The sequence below is a fragment of the Rhamphochromis sp. 'chilingali' genome, assembly GCF_963969265.1.
Source record: "Rhamphochromis sp. 'chilingali' genome assembly, chromosome: 14".
Taxonomy (NCBI): Eukaryota; Metazoa; Chordata; class Actinopteri; order Cichliformes; family Cichlidae; genus Rhamphochromis; species Rhamphochromis sp. 'chilingali'.
This window is the reverse complement of record NC_137941.1, coordinates 11337465-11356827: the sequence shown is the minus strand read 5'-3', so window position 1 is coordinate 11356827 and position 19363 is coordinate 11337465. Positions and strand designations below refer to the sequence as shown.

Here is a 19363-nt window from a genome sequence, read left to right as displayed (position 1 = left end):
CAGCGCATCCATTTAATTTTTTTTTTTTTTCAACGTTTATTGACCTCAAGCTTCATTCGGCAGCTACAAAAAGATTTTGCTCTTACAAACACAAGATCTAACCCATTGCATAAGCAGCTTTTGTTACTGTGCTCCAGGCTCTTCAGGTGACCCCGGTTCTGTTTTATTATTATAATTTCATTTCTGCTCAAAAACAGCATTCTTTCCTCCGACCTCAGCTGGGATGGGATTGAAGCCCGGTGACCTCCTGGATATATTGCCAACTGTGATCTTCATGGGTTTACACTAGTTTTTGCTCTCAGGAACCGTTTGTAGGCACACGAGTATTCAGAAAAAAAGCACAATTTGAATAATTTCACACACAAACTGATGTTCATAAAGACAGATGGCGCAGTGAGAACGCACACACGCGCATACACATGGTTTTCTAGAGCCAGCTGTAGGTGATAAGATGAAGTGGAGATGGAAGTATAAGGTGTGAATCTACAATCGATGTATGGTCATGTGAAAATCAGCTGATTTCTTCTAGACTTGTGCACTGCTTACTTTTATACCTTCGTGTGCTGGATTTCCTTATAACACGTAACTAACGTTTTACCCACTTCATTTACAATCATGAACTAAGAAGACGTAAACACAGGGGTGATGTAGTGCAGCAGCAGATCAGATCTCAACTGGAAATGGTTCAATTAAAGCGGCAGTAGACAGAAATGTACAAAAATGGCCCTTTCTTGGCTTCTCTGTCAACACATTTCAGCAGTTTGTCCAAATTTTGTTCATTCTGCGCTCCAGATGGGTTGAGACTGTTAAAAATCTTAATTGTGATGACCGCGTTTAAGCTGCATTAATGCTGATAGCGTTTTTTTATTTATTTATTTATTTTTAATTAGTTCGTCCCCGTTTGTACTTCTTCTGTGTTGTAAACGCGCAAATCAGTCCATGCATCAGAATCAGAATCAGAATACTTTATTGATCCCTGGGGGAAATTATTTAAAACGGAGGAAAATACAAGTCAGGAAAAAAAAGAATACGTAAGAAAAAAAATGCATGATTACATTGCCCCGCCCATGATTACATTGCCCCGCCCATCAAAAAGTCTGCACATGCGCGAATATATCACACATTGTTCGACTGACGATTCCCGGTTGGAAAATTTTTACATATCGCCCAACCCTATTGTGCGTATTATATTCCTTGTTTCAGTTATCACGCTTTCTCCATGTTCCTTTTATCTTGTTGTCGAGTCTCAGTCTGTTTGGTGTTTAGCGCAGACACCGTACCAGTCCTTCTATATAACTTCCAAACATACCAGTCACATTTGTTGAGGTCTATGTCTTTGTGACTTGTACTTTTGTTTTTGGGAAGGTGCACAAAGAGCTATGCTGTAAAGCAAGCATTAGGCAATCCTCAGTTTTGGCTTTGCACAAGACTCCAACCCTGTTATCCCAGGTTCAAGTCCTCTGCAAAGTCTTACCTTCTGTGTAGACCGTTCCTTTTCATACAGATAACCTAAAAGGGTTTTGATTAGCCGAAGTCTCTTGTCACAGACTAGATTAGCTAAAGCCAGTATAGCTGTCTAATTCCCTCTCATGCCATCTGAATAAAAAATTTGTTGAAAGGTTATTATGAGCGTTTTGTTTTTTTGTTTTTCTTTTTCAGTGTCAGTGAAAACGTGTGGCCTAACCCAGCTCTGCACTCTGCACTATTACAGCCTCCATGATTTTCCAAGTAGCAGTAGTGACAGATCTATTGCTTTGGGTTGCTTTTAAATTGTATTGTATGTATAGCAAAGTGACTGTGTTCAGTTTTTTGGACAGTTAAGCATGATTGATATTATAATAACAAAAAATACCATCTAAAAGTGCCGCAGTCAGAGCCACAATATAGTGCAGTGGAAAGCAGTGCAGACATGGGAGTTGTAAAAAAATAAAAATAAAAATAAAAAACATGTAGCAGCACAGTTTCTTTTATATAGTTGAGATGCAGGAAAATATGTTTGTTCTAAAAACTGGAGAGTAACATCATGAAGAACAATGCAAACTGTATCATAATTCATCCTACTTTAGTCTCTCTCTTAATTTCATCAGTACAAGTGTATGTACGTAAAGCAGAGCACTGTAGCTTGGGAAAAAAAAGACACACAAGCAAATCAATGCTTAAAAAAAAAATACAAAAAACACTGCACAATAAAGAAAAGCACTGCAGTTAACAGAGATCCAAAACTCAAACGTTTCCAGAAATGTTACTATCATCATATAGAAGTGTTACTCTCATTTAAGTGTTACAAATAAATTTACTATAGCAGCTATATGATATGCAAAATATCGTTAAACCTGGACACTTTACTGAAATCCAAAAAGGTGTTTGTGCATTTAGGCCAAACTTCAATGTCATTGTAGGTAAGCTATTTAAGATATTCCATAAAAATAAATATATTATCAATATAGAGTAATATGTCTGGACAGTGGCTTCATTAAACGTCAAGGTTTTGTATCAAGTTTTTCAGATCTTGGATCTTAAAGAATTGCAATGGAGCTTTTATATGTATTTAATGAGTCCGTTTCTGCAGTAGGTGAAATCTTTGCTCAGCATTTGAGCAAAGCTTTCAGATCATCCTCTCCGGGGCATCAACACGCTGACATCACTGGTCTTTGGAGAGATTTAGACTTTGATTTCTCCTTATCAGTTTTTTTCAGCAGGTCTCGCTTTGCTTCAGGATCATTTCGATGCTGAAACATCCACTTCCTTACTTATTTTACTCAGTTAATTGTGGCTTACTTCTTCATTTTTTGCATCCAAATAGATTTTGTATACTTCTTGACTCCATCATCAATAAATGCATGCACCTGAAAGTATTTGTAAATTATTGTACTCTGGTTACTTTCAGGGCCGTAGTTACTGATGTAGGGATATTTTTTTCCAGGTGCTTTGTTGTGAAGCCTTTTTGGTGTTTGAGAAATGTTCATTATTATATGATTAACCTCATGACTTCACACTTGATGATGGTTTATATGTGATGAGTTAATAATATGGGGCTATAAAAAGTCACAGCTCTGCACATAATGACTGCTGCTTTGGCCTTTGTTGGAGAACCTTGACAGCGCCACCGAAGTGGTGAAACCCTATTAACTCTGACCAAAGTATTGTTATTTAAACAGTAAATGCTTCTCCAGGCCTCTCTATGTGTTCAAAAGGCAAAAGATAAGAAATATATATATTAGCATTTGTTTCCAGACTATTTTTTGTAAGAGAGAATATTGAGGAAAAAGCTGCTGATTTGCTGTTTGATCTGCATTCCCAGCCTTACCCTGACCACGAGCTGTGGGCAGTGACCAAAAGAATGACATCATGAGTACAAACAACTGATGAAAAGAAGCCAGTTGAGGTGGTTTGGGGATCTGACGAGGATGCCTTCAGGAATCCTTTTAGGTGAGGCGTTTCATATCAAACTGGGAAGAGATCCCCGGATACACTCAGAACATGCTGCAGAGATTACATTTGTCAGCTGGCTCAGGAACACTTCAGTGTCTCTGTTTAGACCGCTACAACCAAAATATGCACCCAGATCAGTGACAAAAATGGATGGATGGTACTACTTCTTGGTTGATCCATGTGATATGTCAGAACTACACTAATGAATATGTGAAATCCATGGAGTCAGATAAAACACACCAATTATTTAAACTACAGGAATGCCTTAAAGACCTGGATGACTTTTATTTTCTGTTTCTAAATTGAGATGAAACTGAGGTTATTGTACTCGGCTTTAAAAATCTTATAAATATGTTGTGTAACTAGATGCTTACTCTGGTACTCTGTTAGCTTGGCCTGCAGTAACACTGTGAACACTGTGAGGAAGCTTGGGAGTCTGTTGTTGACCAGGATGTGCTTTTCAATGCGCATACTAAACAAATATGTCAGACTGGTTTTTTCCATTTGCGCAACATCTCCAAAATTAGAAACCTCAGAGTGATGCTAAAACACTAGTTCGTGCCTTTATTACTGCTATGTTAGACAACTGTGAGTCTGTGGAACCAGTTCCCAGGCTGGACAGAAGCTGTCTCTACTTTTAAGAACAAGCTTAAGACTTTCCTCTTTGACAAAGCATATAGTTGACACTGAACTGGAAACCTTTGCTATATTATAACTTATTTTGACCTACCCCACATGGTAATTTGACCCTTAAAAGTATACAATGAATACTCTCTTTAAAGTTCTTCAAGTGAGTTATGAGAAAAATGGATCAAACATCCAGGGCACCAATACTTATTTCTCTTACTTTAACGTTACAACGTTACAATGTTAATCTTACATTACATTTGTGAAGCTTCTTCCTACTGAAGCTATGATATATCATGATAATAATGTAGCTTGTTATGGAAGAGTTATAGAAAAAACCCCCCGCAGTGAATTGTGAATAAAATAGATCTTGAAATATGAAAATATCATGTAGGCAGCTCCCGTACTTAAAGCATTCTGACGACTCATAAATGCTCAAACAATAACATGAATTTTGATTCACCCCTTTGTACTCTGAAGGTTTTAACACCGAAAATATTAATATTATTAAGGCTATATTTTGTACAGCTTCTTAAAACACACCTAAGCTATTGTATATATTTAAAAAATTGGTTGACTTTATGTGGAATAATTGAGTTTGATTAATATTAAAAATTCATACAACAAAAATGCGTGGGATTAAAGTTTAATCATTTTGATGTTTTTGTTTAGGTCTGGAAACTTGAATGAAGTTTATGCATCTAGCTTTTAGACATCATCAAATTTTTATACTTGGGAGTTTACTTTATCAGCTACTAAATACAACAGACAAAGGGAAATAGACATGAACACACTGTGTGCACACATACATATACAACAGCTGTGGCAGGCTAGTCTAAACATAATGAGCAAGCAATGAGTTTGCTAGGGTGGGGGGTGGGTAAGGACATGACGGGGGCAAAGTCACTGATTGGATCTCCAAATATAATTTCCCATTAAAGCTCATATCTGCCAAGCCCAGAGGCTGCTTCATTAAAGAAATTTAATGATTCCATTCGTTAACTTTGAAGTGATTTTCTGACGTTTGCACTTCTACTCAACCCACTCGTTTTGATTTTAAAATTGATTAGCAGCATCCATATGCAACAAGTAGGCTTTGAAGTGCCGTAAATACACAGAGGAGTGCTGGGCCATTTAATTACGAGTGGACCGGTCTGGCATAAATGAGTCGGTTTCTCACCTTAAAACCTCTTGGGCAAAACGGAGCATTGAGAGTTTTTAAAAAAGGTATAAAAATAGGGTGGATTTTAATGTCAGAGTGGCTTTTATTATAAATCTCACCTTTGTGCCTTTACAGGTATCATACAATCATGCATTTTGGGAGGGGATCATGCTCTCCTAGAACAGTAGAAAATGAAATATGCCCACCTTATAAACCCCTTAAAGAAGCTTTCATTGATTATTTGCCAACCTCTCAGGACAGTCTTTGTACAAACACACCTGAACTTTAATTGATGCATACAAGCCATGAAAGTATAGTTATGAGCTGAGCAGTTTCCATGAAGATTATAGGCCTTATCTAAAAGATGGATCTGTCTAAATTGGATAAATGCCTTTAAGCTGGATTCTTTTAATCTCCCGCAGAGAGGGACTCCTCACGGCTCCTTGGACCTGTGACCTCAGTAAATGCTTTTCTGACCAATTTATGGGCTCTGTTGATGCTTTGAAGTCACACTAAATACAAGATGATGTTTATTTTGTAAATTATGGTCATTATTATCCACTAAGATGGATAAACAAAGGTATAATCATCAGTTATTGACATATGATTAACAAAGCATTAGCCTTGGTTCCACAGTTTCAGTCAGATCTGCCCTGTGTTCGAGGCATCTGGTTTTAAAGAGCTAAAAACAGAGAGTGATGTCATGGTGGCTACAGTCATCATTTATATACAGTCTACGGTTTCTGGGCACTGCATTTTCAAACTTCTACATTAGCATTTTGGCTGCTGAGATACATTTTTAAAGCCAGAATTCGCCATATTTAGACGAGAGGGTCAAGCGTTAGGTCATCAATTAGAGGTGCAACACATAAAAGCACAAATCTCCTAATTACTTCTAAGTAACCGACTAATTAAGTACTAATATTTCAATCACCAAAACTGGAGCACTGACTTCTTCGGCTTGCTGTGCTACACAGGAAGCCATGTCATAAAATTGCATTAAAATTGCATTAAAATGCTCCAAAAAGGAACCAAAAGCGCAAACACAGTACAAAGGTCCCATTCAGTGGCTGCTGTTACTCGAGGTGAGGCCCGTGGCAGGGACACGTGTCAATTAAAACAACCTCGTCAGTTTCCAAATGAGAAATTGCTTTTTTCACTATCCTGTAAATGTGCTCTTAACCTGGCTCAATTTCAGGTTGCTGCTTGATTCATAAAGAAAATTGAAGACAGTTACGTCCTTTAATCTTGAAATGATGTTAATTGAGGGATCACTGAAACTCAGCTGGGATTTTGTAGGAGCATTGAACTCAGTGACTTCCTGTCGGTTGCCCACAGCTGGCCACGTGTAAAAATTTCCCGAAGGATCACCCAGCAGCAGAAACAATAAGACCTTTAAATTGAGAGTGATGTGCTCATTTACGCATGTGGCACAGCAGCGTTAACTTAATTAAAGGAGTCAGTCAGGATGCAACAGAAAATAATGTTGTTCTGCAAATCCGATCTATACAGTGGACCTGCTGGTAATAAAGCCTCTGAATGAATCTTGACCTCTGAACATTTTTAATAATGTATAAATCATAACGCATAAAATTCATTTATACTGCTTTAATTGTGATGTAGAACACAGGATTGTGGAAGTAAACTTTTTAGCAGCTTGGATAAATCTGAGCCTCTTCCTGACCAGGTCTATGTTCATTTTCTTGGCAGGTACTCACTGAGCACGTTGCAATTAGGTTTTAAACCAAATATCCAATCAGCAATCACACGGCAGGAAGTCTGTGTATTTAGGCGTGTAGACACGGTGACCTGCTGAAATTCAAACTGAGCATCAGAAAGGAGAAGAAAAGTGATTTAAGTGACTTTGAATATGGCACGCTCGTTGGTGCCAAATGGTCTGGTATGAATATTCACAAACTGCTGATCTGCTTGGATTTTCCCAAAGAACCGTCTCAGGGGTTTACGCAAAACAGTCCAAAAAAGAGAAAATGTCTACTGAGTGGCTTCAAGCTGAGGCTGAGAAGAAGCTGAGGCTGAGAGGGTCAGAATTTGGCATAAACAACATGAAAGCATGAATGCATGCTGCCTCGTATCAACTGATGGGGGATTCATGCTAAGTACCATAAGGGCAGTACCGTCAATTCCTCCTATACATTTGTCCACTTGTTTTTTTTAAATAGTTCAGAGAATAATTATCATCTCAATATAAGGACTAATTATCCATCCATCCATCCCCTTCTGCTCATCCTTATCAGTGTTGTGGGAGGGCATATAAAACTCTGGGACATTACCACATGGTAGTTAACACATAATGCACCAGCACCAGCATAAATGCCAGCAATGACGTTGGCTGCTTATGTACGTTAAGTCGTAGGCTCTGCAAAGATTCCCTTTAGAAGTCTAAATATGGCGTCAGGCTGGTGGTGTTGTGGGGGATATTTTTTTAGCACATGTTGGGCTCCTTAGCACCAACTGAGCATTTAAATATCAAAGCCTACCTGAGTACTGTTGCTGACCATGCCCACTGTACTAAGCCTCAACAGTCAGCAGATCTCAATCCAAAAGAGCACCTATGGGATGCGACAGAAAGGGGAGGTTGGTTCGTGGATGTGCAGCCGACAACTCTGCAGCCACTGTGTGATGCTGTCACATCAACACAGCTAAAATCTCTGAGGAATGTTTTGAGCACATTGCTGTTATCTGTGCCATGAAGAATTAGGACAGTTTTCTCAGAGCCTGGTTCTGCCCGAGGCTTCTTCCTGTCAAATGGAAGTTTTTCTTTCCCACTGTCACCAATTGCTTGCTCATAGCCCATTTGATTGTTTGGGCTTTCTCTGTATTATTGTAGGATATTTACCATAATAATATAAAGCGCCTTGAGGTGACTACTGTAGTGATTTGGCACTATATAAATCGAAAGGCAAAAAGCGATCCAACCCGGTACCAGCAAAATGTACCTAATAAAGTGGCTGGTGAATGTATACCTGAACAGTTTCTTTCTATTCAGGAAGTTCTGACTTGTTACACAAAACTGCTCTACACCCATGCCAGCAGCTCTGTGAGGCAAATACTACATATACTACATACAAATACTAATAAACCAATATTTAAGAGGTGTAATATTAAGCATCAGGATAGTTTTTCATCACAAATCAGGCAGCCTTTTGTTGATTTTTTTATTTATTTGTTTTTTATAGAGATGGGAGCTCCGTGTGCATTTAAACATTGTTTATGATATATTTCCCCTTTTCCTCCATGGGTCATATTTGCTTGTTTGTATTACTGAAAAAATAATATTGGTAATAGGGTGCTGATATTCATAAAAAGAAAAAGTAGCTGTGATCAAATCAAAATTCACACAGTCATCATTTTAAAAATACGCTGCTCCCATCTGATCAGCTCGATCCACTGGGACTAACACATGCAGACCCTTTACAGCAGACAGACTTCCATAATGAATAAAGCGAGAGATTGACAGCTCCGAGCTCGCGCAAGACCCCATTTTAAGTGGTTGCCATGCCAGCTTCACAGCAGTCAGTGACTCCATGTTACACCACAAGCTCTTAGAGCGGCTCTATGAATAATTCACCACCTTTAAGAGCGAAGGAGAGTCCTTGCTAGCAGCATTTTGGGGAATTTATTTCAAACATTCAAAAAGCTGTCACTTTGACAACAGCCGCGACTAACAGATTCCCACCGACGTTTGAAGACGACGGCGGTCCCCGGCGAGGCTGTTTTAATAAAGAGAGCAGAAAGCAGGTCAAACCTCCCACAATCCTCTCCGCTGCATCTTGTCCTCGTTTGTGATTCCAATTGAGTGTCGTTAACGATGATACAACTAATCACTTATGAACAGAAAGATCACAGAGGCGACGTGCAGGAGCCGTCGTTTTGGGGATCAACTACCCCACGTAGGCAAGGAAAAGAAGCATTTCAGTCACACATCAATCAGAGAGCGCTCGCATGTTTGAATAAAGTGTTTCAGTTCAAGTGAATCTTCAATCAGTGCACTTGCCTACATGATTCATTTACATCTACAGCAGCAGCAGCAGCAGCAGCTCTGAGGAGTAAGTGGGTGATAACCTGTTGCATCAGTGGAACATACTTGTTGCTTTTTCGGTGGAAAAGCAATCAGTGTAGCCTATTTTATTCATTTCTGTCTGTTATTAAGGGTAAAAGAGCAGGGATAAATGGAGGATCTACAAATAAGCAGACACACATGAAAAAGACTTTTTAATGTAATATACTCTGATTTATAACCTTTCTGCTTCATTATTGATTCTTAAAAGGTGCAGCAATGCAGCTATTTTTCATGCTCACAGGGATTATTCAGTTTAATGTATTGCATTCTAATATATTTAGATTTAACAGCTATTCACTGACATATTTTAAAGCAATCAAGCCAAAATTTTCAGTAGTTACAGAAACAAGTGTGAATATTTGCTGGTTTTCTTTAAACTGAATAGCTTTAGGTTTTTCACACTGGGGTGTAACCAATAATCATTTTGTTGAAGCTCTTAAATTAATTATAATGCATTTTTTCTTTTCTGCCTTTTAATTTTTTCCCCCCCTCATTCTCATTAGATCCATTGTGGGGTAAAAGAGAAGCCATGCATAAGGCAGGACTTCATTTTACGCATCAGAAAGGAAACAAAGAAAAGAAATAAATAGATAACCAACAGATCCAAAAGCACCCAAATGCAGATACAAGTCATTCACAAAACTCTGCAATATTCACAACATACTCAGCACCAAGACATCTGCCCGTTACTGCTGGATTCTGACCTGATCTGAATAATCTAAGCTGCATGGGTAATCTCCCAATTGAAGACCTTGCCTAAATGTTCTATAATTTATGCAGAGGGTGTCATTCATCACATTGGTACCTCACCATAAATAAGAAAATGAGGTGTAATCAGAAACTTGTTTTAATGTCACTACCCACTCTGATTTAAAAGCATCCTTATTGTATTGATTCCTTAATGAACTAAACATAAGAGGATAACTTGATCCTGCTGGTATCCAATAATCCACACCACAAACCATGTCTGGACATTTTTATTCACCTTAAGTAGTTTCTTCAGAAATTTACCATGAAAAACTTCGATAAACGAGATATCTTCACACCTCTGACTCATATACTGGTAAGCAACTGCAGCAGGGCTTCAACAGATAATCCCGAGTCTCTAGCTTTAGTTATCCCACTGTAAAAGGCATTTTTTTAGCCTGCTTTACTCATTTTCGACAAGCTTGCTACCGCTAAATGTTACATCGAGATAACCTAATCTTCCACTACTCGTATAACTGTATTTTCTCACAAGGCAAGTAAATTTAAATGCCTTAACAATATTTTGCTAGTGAGTAATCAAACATAAACACCACTGCAAAAGAAGGCGCCCCGTCTCCGTTGCCCTCCGGTGACAAACCGCCACAATCCAGGTATTTTGTCACTTCCAGACTTCTGTGCAAGTGATGATAAATTATGCAAATTAACTGGCATTGCCTCCCTGGTGTAAAAACACATCTAAAGTAGGTTACAAACCGTCTGCACTGAAATATTTCTGCAGCAGTAGCTGCGCGGGTCAGAATCAAGAGTAAACATGGATTTAGTGTGCAGGCTATCGGGCCTGAGTGTTTGTGTAAGTGCTTGCGTGATAAATAAGAAATGCAGGGAGTTCAACATGGGAGCAATCTGACTGCTGACATTTTCCACTTCTAATATAGAAACACCAACAAGTAATAAAGAGGACACGAGGAAAACCTGTTCTTAAAAGGCGACTGCATAATAAGACTGATGCAAAGATGTTTCTTTTATGGATTATATGTTTACCAAAATCATTAAATCACCACATGGAAGCTGAAGTACACATTGATTTTGCACACTCACACTTTAGAGCAGCTTCTGCTATAAAATGAACATCTACCACAAAACTGATACGTATCATTTACCGTTATTTATTTAGTAGCTTCCTAGAATGGTAATTTTTCTTCCATTTTCAGCCCAACTACAGTTATTTAACATAGTGTTTAGTGTGTTAGAGTGTAAGCATGAAGCACCAGACCAAATCATCTGCGTGGTATGCGCAGACTTTTATGTTTTTATCACACGCTGTTACCAGTCAGCACTGCTGGAGCCGCTCTGCGTGTTTCCTCGTGTTTGATATGAACTGTGATTTCTTTCACATTTGTAGTCGCGCTGGAGGAGATACAAAAAAAAAAAGAAAAAAAAAAAAAAAAGAGTGAAACGCAGAACAAAAATAAGCACACACGGACACACGTAAACAGCGACGGCGTGAGTCGTTAGTACCGAGCGACCAGTGGACCATTTTTCCCCTGACAGGAGGCTACAGGCCAAAAGCATTAACCAATTCAAAAGCTGTCCTTCATGACCGGACCACCGTGGACTGTAATTGGTCCATTTCCTTCACAAGGCCCTCAAAGCGAGCGCACACACACACACACACACACACACACACACACACACACACACACACACACCCCGCACACATGGGCACGATCAATAAACAATTTGCTAAGACAGAGGGCCCGCCTGTTACCTCGCAAGAAGGAAAGCAGGAGAGTCACATAAATTTACATGAAACGAGGCCAGCCGCCTCCTCCCCGTCATGACCGGAGATTTCAGACAGATTCCAGTTCACATGAAGCGCTGTGTGGTAAAACAGATGGATCTGGCTGCAAAAAGGAGTTTCATATTCAGACTCACACACGCTGAGACAATTTCACACCACAAAAATTATGGAAGCAACCCTCCCCCCTCCATCTGGTGAAAGCATGGCTTGCGTGCATGTGTGTGTATGTGTGTGTTAACTAACAGCTAGAGCTGAGCTTTGCACCTTTTTTATCCAAGATAATTAAAGACAGAGTGAAAGAAAGAAAAAGAGCGAGCTTCTGGAGTCTGTACTCCTCTGATGTTTGCTCACATACTCCCTCTCTCTCCTCCCTGTATGTGACGCTGCCTGCCCACCCACTCTTAAAGAGAGAGAGAGAGACAGAAAGAGTAGAAGAGACAGAGAGAGAGAGAGAGAGAGAGAGAGAGAGACAGCGAGAGGAGGGACACGGAGCAGAACAGAGAGCGAGTCTGTTTTCAGCTCCCAGTTCACTGTCGCTCCTCTGCCAGGCAGCACTCACCCATCCACCATCACACGCTCTCAGACACATTTGCTGTCACTATACAGACAGCTGACAACACCTTCTCATTTCCTCTGCTGCCGCACCGACCCACAAAGTCAGATCCAAAGGAGAGGGGGGAAGAGAAAGAAAAAAAAACTGACTCGATTGGTACCGAGCACACACAGACACACACGCGCACAGCTGAGCAGACACACCAGCTCCGAGGCTGGGTCGAGGCTGGAGAGGGCGTCTGGAGAATGGAATGGGACCTCAGCAGGATGGAAAGTGAACTGAGGCACATCAACCCGGACCTGCTGCAGCCCAGCAAGAGCTTCAAGAAGCCCTCCTCGGGCACCATCACCCTCAACGTAGGGGGGTTCCTGTACACGGCCCACCGGACCACCCTTGCCAAACAACAGGGCTCGTTTCTCGAGGAGGTGGCCAACGGTAAGAAGGCGGTCCAGCACACCGATTCCATGGGCAACCCCTTCATCGACAGAGATGGTCCTGTTTTTCGCCATGTGCTCAACTACCTCCGAACAGGAGAGCTCCAGCTGCCCGATGACTTCCGGGAGGCGGGGCTCCTGCGACGAGAGGCCGATTTTTACCGCCTGACTGAACTGGTGGAGGCTGTGGTCGAGTGGGAAACTCAGAGGGCGGCACTGCGGGAACCCGCCTTCCTGGAGGTGACGGATAGCCACGAGAGGTCGCAGGGCCTCAAGGTGTACTGCAGTGACCCCGCCTTCATCGATAAGGTCAAAGGGCGGCTGGTGCAGATCTCCAAGAGCCGCTTGGATGGCTTTCCGGAAGAATTTGTGGTGTCATCCAACGTGATACAGTTCCGACACTTCATCAAGTCGGAGCCTGGCTCGCGGCTCGTTCTGAAGGAGGACAGCACATTCCTGTGCACACTTGACTGTCTGAAACTAGAGACAGTGATGCTAGCACTGAGATCGGGCTTCAAGCTTGTCACCTGCCTTGACAGCAGCAAAGGCTCCGTGGTGGTGGCCGAGGCCCTGCATTTTGTCAAGTAGGATGAAGATGATGAAGGGGGCGGGGAGGGGGAAGATAGAGGGAGAAAGGAAAGAGCCTGTTTCTATATCCACCCTGTGAGGTATTGGTTTGAAAGTGTTGTAAGATGTGCCGAGCTGTAATGTGTCATTGATAGAAGAACTGGTGGGTAGGTCTGTCCTACAGGGCAGGTTTTAAATGTTTACTGCACAATAGTGGCTTACACACACACGGGATACGTTTTTGGGTGATTGTTCTGAGCAGAATGGTATTTTAGCATCACCGTTTGCACTGCTTTGTATTTATAGAACTCAAAATGACCCACATCATCTTGACATTTATAGCATCTTTAACTGCATCTGGTTAGGTATCATGCAAAAGTTTAAGTGACGCGAAAGTCGACGGCGAGTCCTTTCACACAGAAGACGAGCGCGTCGAATTAAGGTTTTAAAAACTGCTTGTGTTGCGTGATGTGCCATTCAGCTTTTACTACAGCCTGTGTGTGCACACGTGTGTGTATGTGTGCTGGCGTGCGTGTGTGTCCACTGCTAAACCCACCCCTGTGTGCTGTGTTTAGTTGGTTTAATAGCTTGTGCTCAGTTTATTAGCCTCTCCGGAGCCTGAAGGGACAGCCACAGCTCATTCGGATCGATTTGGATGGACAAAGCGAACTTCACAACCAAATGTTTGAGTTTTGAGTGCAAAGAACTGTGATTATTGTAAGGGCTTTGAATCTAGCATGATGCATGTGCACTAAATAAACTGTGTGTTTGTTAGTGCTGTGAGCCTCTGTGAAGCCAGTGACACAAAAAATAAAATGCCTATTACTTTTCAATGTGAGTATTTTACAAATAAAAGTGAGACTAAAACTCTTGGGTCAGAGTGTTTTGACGTTTAATGTCGCTGCTTTTGTGTGACAAACCTCACAAAAACTGCTTCCGTTAATGAGGAAACTTATTTTATACTATCAGGCAGCAAGTCTTAGTATTAGATTATTTTTCTTTCATACAATAGCTTAAAAGCTACACTTATAACCATTTAGTCCTGACCCTGCTGAACTTACAGTCTGTACAGAGTGAGACTGTTACCCACTGAGTCAGACAGGAGCATTATTAATGTTACGTATCCAAATGGGAGTTATACACAGACTTGGCTCTTGCTTACAGCCAGTACTTTTCCATGCTATAAATGATGCACTTCTGCAGTTCTCCAAACATGTGAAACACTGTTTTCCACATCTGGAAAATTAAAAGGAGAAGGGAGTCTTTTCCACGGTTTTACATGCCGGCCAGTGGAAACCTGTAGAAATTACCAGGTTTGTGATATTATTTCCTCTGATGCTGTTCCACGATGTATTGTTCAGATCACGCAGCGCTGCAAAGTAGCTAAACATCATTAACTGCAAAAAAACCCCAAGACATGGAAGCAAAAATGTTAGATAGAGGCACAGCAGTCAAAGATCTCAGAAATATAATGTACAGGAAATTCCTAAAGGAGCTTCCAGGGGGTGAAAAGGGTTTCAAAACGTATTTTATGGCAAAGTGTGGAAACTGTTAAAGCAGTTATTAATGCAGTTTCACATCACTGAAATTATAATTAACAAAACGATAATAAATTGTCAGAAAAGTAAAGGTGCAAGACTTGCTTCTAGAAGGACTTTGATTCAATCTGAAACAAAGCTCTATAGTTTCATTTGCCTTCTTGCAATATGCCACATAAAACTATCAGAGGGGCTACAGATACAGTTAGCGGTTAGTACAGAATTTGAATGCTCTGTATTTTTGGCCGCAAAACCACGCTTTCTTAAATATTTTTAAAAAAAAATATCTAAATGAACAAACCTCTCTCGCTTATACAGATACATTAAAAAATAAATAGAAAATAACAGCAATAGGCAACAGGTCCACTCTAAGGAGAGCACCTGACATCAATATAAAAGTCACTACTTCTCATAACGCTGCAGAGTATGCAGATGTGCTGCTGCGTAATCAGAAAGATTTCTACAAGTTAAATAAAGAGAAAGATTGCCGTGGAGCTCTGGTACAAATCTCTGACTGCACGTCAACAGTGATACAGTGAGGCTCACTGTGTGTCCTCGCCAGCGTGTCTGCAAAAAGGGTCCTAATTCAGCCCACCGACATCTGCAAAGTGTAAAAAATTGCAGTGAAGTCTTTAACTAGTGTAATATTTCCGTAAAGTAACCTGCCAGCTGTACGACAGTTGATTGAATCATAAAGTTGCAAAATATTAAAATAGCTGGAAAAAACTACGTGTGATAGTTTTGTGCCTTTCCACTAATCTACATGTAAATACAGACTGTATGAATGTGGAGAAACTGGGATACAGTGTTGAAAAAGCCAAAAAAACCCCCCCAAACAAACACTTTCCTATGGCTCAGGTGAAAATTTTTAAAGCGCGTTTAAAAAAAATCAGTGCTTTTACAAGCAAAAATCAAACTATAGGCTCAACAAATGTTGCCAATAAACTAAAAGACGCTGTTTTAAATTGATGTTCTGCTTTAACTAATGTGGCTCATATTCTCAAATAAAGTATTTTAATCATTCCTATCATATTTTCTACAGCATTTCTTTTTTATTTTCACAGGAATCCTGCAAGATTACCTCTCTAATATGAGTTCAGTGTAAGTAGCTCCAACTTGGTTACAACGCTCATTATGTTTAAAGCAAAGTCTCCCATTATTATGCAACAGCGTCTGTCACACAGTCTAATCAAAACATGCCCTGCTCTCACCCTCACACCGCCTGCTACAGTAACTGACAGCCCAAGTCGTGCTGCCTCCACAGTGCACCAGCTTCCCCTGCCGCAGCCTCGAGGGAGCCCCTTCAAACCCGTCCAGCTCTAGTGGAGATATTTGGCATTTTAAAACTGGGTCATACTCTGGGATGAATCCTGCCCTCCTCCCCCAAGGAGAATCTCTTTTTATCCCTTTTATCACTGTACCCTGATTTGTGTCATGCATCTAAGCAGCTAGTAACAGGTAACAAGTAATCATTACCTGCAAAGTCCAACTTTGCAATATTGTACTGGTCAAAAGTGCTAACCGTAGGTGTGCTTATTTTAATAGCAGGTGGATTAGTAAAATGATCTAATCAGCCTCCTGGGAGATGATGCAGAAATTTCACAAGTTCGTGACTGCAGGAATGGAAAACACATTTCACTCTGTGAGACCACTGTAATGCAAATCAATGACTAAACATGGAAGACGCTGCTTTGATTTCATCAGGTGAAACATTCCTGGCTCAAACATAATATACATCAGGAAAATCAATGGCACTGATATTACACAGGTACAGAGCTAAGTGATGGAAAACTTCTTTAATTTGAATGCACTGAGAAGTAGAATTATATGCCCCTGAGGCAAATAACTAGACAGTAAATCATCAAATATCTACTCCTACACTTTCACAAAGGATGGAAAAGAACTAAATCAATACAACAAACGAAGAGATATGCAAATGAGTTTCTCCTATGAGTCTATTTCCTTTCTAAACCGCTTAAATCAAGTTCCTCGTGATGAATACAAACTTAGCTTCAGATCTAAAAGTAGAGGCTGTGTTTACACGGAGCCTAATATTCTGATCATAAACTGTTTAAAATCTAAAACTGGATTCAAATATTTAAACACATAAATCAGGTTAACCAAGCTTGGTTCAATGGTGGTGATCTTCATGTTCACTCCCTCTGTTCTGATGTAAAATGCATGACGATATTTGCCCCGTGTGTCCATCTCTTTCCAAACAAATGGCAGCTTCCAACAGATAGTTACAGTCAAGTTTAACATCCATCTAAATGTTGCAGCAGAAATCGCCGCTGATAAGACCAGGCAATGTTTTTCTGATCTTCTGTTGTCCATCTTTGGTAACGAGAGTTTCCTGTTCTTGGGCGACAGGAGTGGCATCGGATGTTCCGCTGCTGTAATCCATCTGCTTCAAGGTTCAACATGTTCAGAGATGATCTTCTTCATACTATTGTTGTAACAAGTGGTTGTTTGAGTTGCTGCTGCTTTCTGATCAGCTTCAAGCACTCTGGTCATTCTTTTCTTACCTCTGGCATCAACAAGGCATTTTCACCCAGAGAATTGGCGCACACTTATGTTTTCTCTTTTTTGGACCAATCTCTGTAAACCCTGGAGATGACTGTGTGGGAAAATCCCAGCAGATCTGCAGTTTCTGAAACACTCACAACAGCCCAACTGGCACCAACAATGATGCCAAAGTCACTTAACTCCTCTTTATCCCCATTCTGATGTTCAATTCGAGGAGGTCGTCCTGACCGCGCCTACATACCTAAATGCAATGAGTTGCTGCCATGTGATTGGCTGTTAAAATATTTGTGTTAAAAAGCAGTTAATCAGATGAACCTAATAAAGCGACTTGGACGTTTGTCATTTGTAGTTAAGTGTTTGTCTTTGCTTTAAACTTCAACTAACACTCAAACTAATAAAAAAAAAAACCCTGAAAAGCTAAACTGATATAAGCAACTGAAGTCCAGAAACTAAATGAAAGTAAGTTGAAATAAAAAGACAACATCAAAAGGAAATAAAAAACTAATGAAAAACCCGACGACACTAACTGAACAAATCCTCTGTGCATAGTTTGCTCTTAATGCCAACTTTTAGATGAATTAGAGAAACAATAACGAGAAACAGTTGAGACAAGATTGAGTAACACTGATGAGGAGAAATATATAACATGTATTTAAAACATTCACTGTAGTGCAGTCATTTCAATCATAATGAAAAAAAAATGCATGGTAGCAACTATAGCTACAGTACTTTCTCTTTAAAATTGAAATTTAAACACATACCCCGAAAGCAGGGGTCTCAAACTCGTGGCCTGGGGGCCACTTGCAGCCCGCGTCACCCCTACCTGTGTATTGACAGGAAGAAATGTAATGAAATTTGGCCCTTGAAGTTACCGTTTTTGTTAGGGAGGATTTGCTTGTTGTAGAGTGCAATGTTAAAATAAGTTCTTTAAAAAGCAAAACATTATTTAATATGAAGGCGATATGAGCAGAGAGTACAAACATGTTGAAGGATTGGCTGTGTTAGTTCAGTGAGAGAAAAGCAGTCAAAAAGTAATGTGTACACTTATGTCGCCATTTTCATTTTGTTAAATACAAACAAAATTATAGCAGAAGCGCTGCCACGTGTCTGGAATATTTTCAGAAAGATTTGTGGGTGTTTTCTTGTTTGTTTGAGTTTTATTTATACTACTTGAACACTAAAGTGGCCCTCACATGAGATGATTGTGCCAGCAGTGGCCCACAGGTCATTTAAGTTTGAGACCCCTGCAGTAAAGAAATAACTAAATACCAAATAAAGATTTAGAGAGTGAATTTCATACTATTTAACACACATGTCCTCCCACATGCAGGTTCATTGAACGAGAAAGGGGAAAGAGACATTATTGAGTGTTTGCCTGTGATGGCTGCAGCGTTTAAACAAACGTGCTGGTACTGGGCGACATTTCCGGCACCGAAGCAAACACACACACACACACACACACGCACAAAGCCTGCGTCAAGATCCATTTATGGAAACTTGTGGGAGTGGAAATGTTTAAATTCAATTGTCCCAAATGGTGACAGGCATTCATCTCCTCTTCTTGTTAGGTGTGGAAAATCCTCCACGAAGCAAGTTACATTGCCTCTCGCTGCCTCTGCTGGATCTGTTCGTTACTGAGCATGCCCATATGGAGAGCAACAATCAGCCACCTTCTGACGACTAGCAGCTCTTGTTTTACTTCTAACTGCGCTCCCCCCGGCACGGCAGCCGAAACCATCTGCTCCAGCAGGGGGATGTCGTCAAACCGACAACCCAGGCGCCACCACCTTCCTCCCCCGACTCATGACTCACACGCCCACGTCAACCTCTGACATCAGGCGAACCTAATCCACAGCCCACGCCTCGCAGACAAACACAGACGACAAATACACAAACACACATGGTAGGAAAGTAAAGCGCGAACACCTTGAAGA

The 19363-nt window shown here is 40.5% G+C and overlaps 2 protein-coding genes across 2 annotated transcripts in view; one reads left to right on the top strand and one right to left on the bottom strand.

Moving 5' to 3' along the window:
- The window catches only part of LOC308410082 (general transcription factor IIF subunit 2-like), a 64741-nt gene that overhangs the window by 16762 nt on the left and 28616 nt on the right, over positions 1-19363 (bottom strand). The gene's annotated exons all lie outside the window — the stretch shown is intronic.
- Positions 12292-14219, top strand: kctd4 (potassium channel tetramerization domain containing 4). Its single transcript, XM_080903161.1, has one exon. It carries the CDS (start codon positions 12610-12612, stop codon positions 13384-13386), a length of 777 nt encoding a protein of 258 aa, XP_080759287.1. The 5' UTR covers positions 12292-12609; the 3' UTR covers positions 13387-14219.

Coding starts and splice junctions, on each gene's coding strand:
- kctd4 (XM_080903161.1), top strand. CDS start 12,610: ATGGAATGGGACCTCAGCAGGATGGAAAGTGAACTGAGGCACATCAAC.